This window comes from Gadus chalcogrammus, chromosome 16 (assembly GCF_026213295.1).
Source record: "Gadus chalcogrammus isolate NIFS_2021 chromosome 16, NIFS_Gcha_1.0, whole genome shotgun sequence".
In the NCBI taxonomy this organism is placed as follows: Eukaryota; Metazoa; Chordata; class Actinopteri; order Gadiformes; family Gadidae; genus Gadus; species Gadus chalcogrammus.
Window position 1 is genome coordinate 1,146,236 of NC_079427.1, and position 2,373 is coordinate 1,148,608.

Below are 2,373 nucleotides of genomic sequence, written 5' to 3' on the forward strand. Positions count from 1 at the left end.
CAAAGCAAAATGGACAATATATTAAGATAAACAGCCTGAATATCACTCCATGGAATGTCAACAATCAATGCAATTAAATTATAAAAAAAGAGAAGGAAACACAATATACTTCACTCTGAACAACCAAATAAATAGATTTTTTTAAATTAACAAATGTCAAAAGGACCTTGACCTCAAGGCCAAAAGCTAGCAACTTTAGCATCATCATGGCTAACAGTTAGCATCAGCATGGCTAACAGTTAGCGTCAGCATGGCTAACAGTTAGCATCAGCATGGCTTACCGCCAACATCAGCGTGGCTAACAGTTAACATCAGCACCTGAATTAGCTCTGAATTCACTTAAAGAATAACAGGCCTTAAAGAAATTTATTTTTTCCCTTCATAAGACGCTTGTGGCCTGGTTCCTGTATCTTCACCCAACAACAGCTGGTTCTACCTGTGAGTCAGCTCACTGCTGGTTCTACCTGTGAGTCAGCTCACTGCTGGTTCTACCTGTCAGTCAGCTCACTGCTGGTTCTACCAGTCAGTCAGCTCACTGCTGGTTCTACCTGTCAGTCAGCTCACTGCTGGTTCTACCTGTCAGTCAGCTCACTGCTGGTTCTACCTGTCAGTCAGCTCTCAGCTGGTTCTACCTGTCAGTCAGCTCACTGCTGGTTCTGTCAGTCAGCTCACTGCTGGTTCTACCTGTCAGTCAACCCTCAGCTGGTTCTACCTGTCAGTCAGCTCACTGCTGGTCCTGTCAGTCAGCTCACTGCTGGTCCTGTCACTCAGCTCACTGCTGGTCCTGTCAGTCAGCTCACTGCTGGTCTGCCCGGTGTCTGTGTCGACCTCTAGTTGGGGCAACAGGTTAGCTGAGAGTGGCCCTCAGGCTCAGCCTGGACGTGCTGAGAAGGAGCCGTCCCAGAGTGGCACCGGTCGGCTGGGACCATACGACGCGTCATTCCACGACTCAGAGTGAAGGAGGCGAGGAGCAGATTCCCAGTTTGGGAACGCTGTGGTTAAGGCAACAGGACGTAGGAATGCCGAGTGTGTTCCCTCCTCTGGACTCTCTCCTCCTCGCCACATCCATCACACTACGTCACAACTGACGGGGAGAAGCATCGTCAAAATACAAAAGCACAATCAATACAACCAAATAAATAACTAGGAACAGTGGTAAGCTACGACGTCAACACCGGCTAAAACCAGCCGCTGAAGGAGGGGCTACAGTCCGCTTTGGTACCCAGAGGGAGGGGCTCCCGAACCTCTGGTGTCTCAATGAACGAATGAATCACCCCCGCAGCAGAGGGCAGGGCGGGGGCGCCCCGGCCGTCAGGGAGCCCTTTGATTCTCCTTCTGAGCGGGAGACGGCCCCCCCCAGAGGTTCTCCGTCAGAGCCGGGCCGGGGGGGTCTATGAACGGTATACAACAGTACACAGACGTTCCAGAGCACAGAACACGAGAGTCTGCCAGAACTGGAGCAACGTGGAGCAGCTACCGCTGCTGGGATGAGGGGAATGCAATATGCACAGTAGGGAGCTCAGAGACCACACACACACACCGCTCTGGCGGTCCGGGCAGGAGCAGAGGATCATGGGAGATGGAGTCCCGGGGTGTTCCGGCCTCCCGCTCCTCCTCAGGTCTACTCGTCGGTCACCGACAGGCGGCTGAAGATGGGGAGGCGCCGGCCCTCGAAGCAAGGGGAGTCAGAGCCCCCGGAGCTCAGGGAGCAGGAGGAGGTGTACCCCTCCTCGGAGAGGGAGTCGGCCGAGGCGCAGCGCTGCAGCCCCGCGGCGGCGAAGGACGAGGCGGAGGAGACGGCGGCCTGGCACTTGGCGACGGCATCGCTGAGGGCGTAGAAGCGGAGGGCGGAGTCCGCGACGTCCGCCGCCAGGAGGGAGGAGCCGGAGAAGGGGGAGGAGCCGGAGAAGGGGTAGGAGCAGAGCGACCGGGGCCCCGGCTCCGGGAACAGAGGAGAGAGGAGCTCCGGACTGCCGAAGGAGGAGGTGGAGGACGGGGGAGGGGAGACGGAGGCGGCGCGGGAGAAGAGGAGCGAGGAGGGGGCGGGCTGGAAGGCGGACCCCAGGGTCTGAGGAACGGCACCGGAGGAGGAGGAGGAGGAGGAGGAGGAGGAGGAGGAGAAGCCGGCGAAGCTGAAGCTGTGGCGGAGCAGAGGAGGGCGGGGCCGGTGAGGCGGGGCGGGGCCGGGGGAGCAGGAGGAGCAGGAGGAGGAGGCGTCCTGCATCTCGTCGGCGTTGTGGATGAAGTGGCAGCGGGCGCCGTAGGGGCAGAAGCCCGCCGTGTGGAAGGTGCGGCAGGGCTCCGTCTTGTAGCGGGGGTGGCGGTGCAGCCCCCGCACCTCCTCCTCGCCGTGGGCGAACTGGCACTTGGAGC

General features: G+C 58.6%; 1 protein-coding gene across 1 annotated transcript in view; it reads right to left on the minus strand.

Annotated features, from left to right (window-relative positions):
- Nucleotides 1-1,621: 1,621 nt before the first annotated feature.
- LOC130406697 (mRNA decay activator protein ZFP36L1) overlaps nt 1,622-2,373 on the minus strand; it is a 1,760-nt gene continuing 1,008 nt past the window's right edge. The window contains exon 2 of the mRNA XM_056612377.1: nt 1,622-2,365. Within this exon, the coding sequence (XP_056468352.1) occupies nt 1,622-2,365 (744 nt within the window). The remainder of the gene's footprint in view (nt 2,366-2,373) is intronic.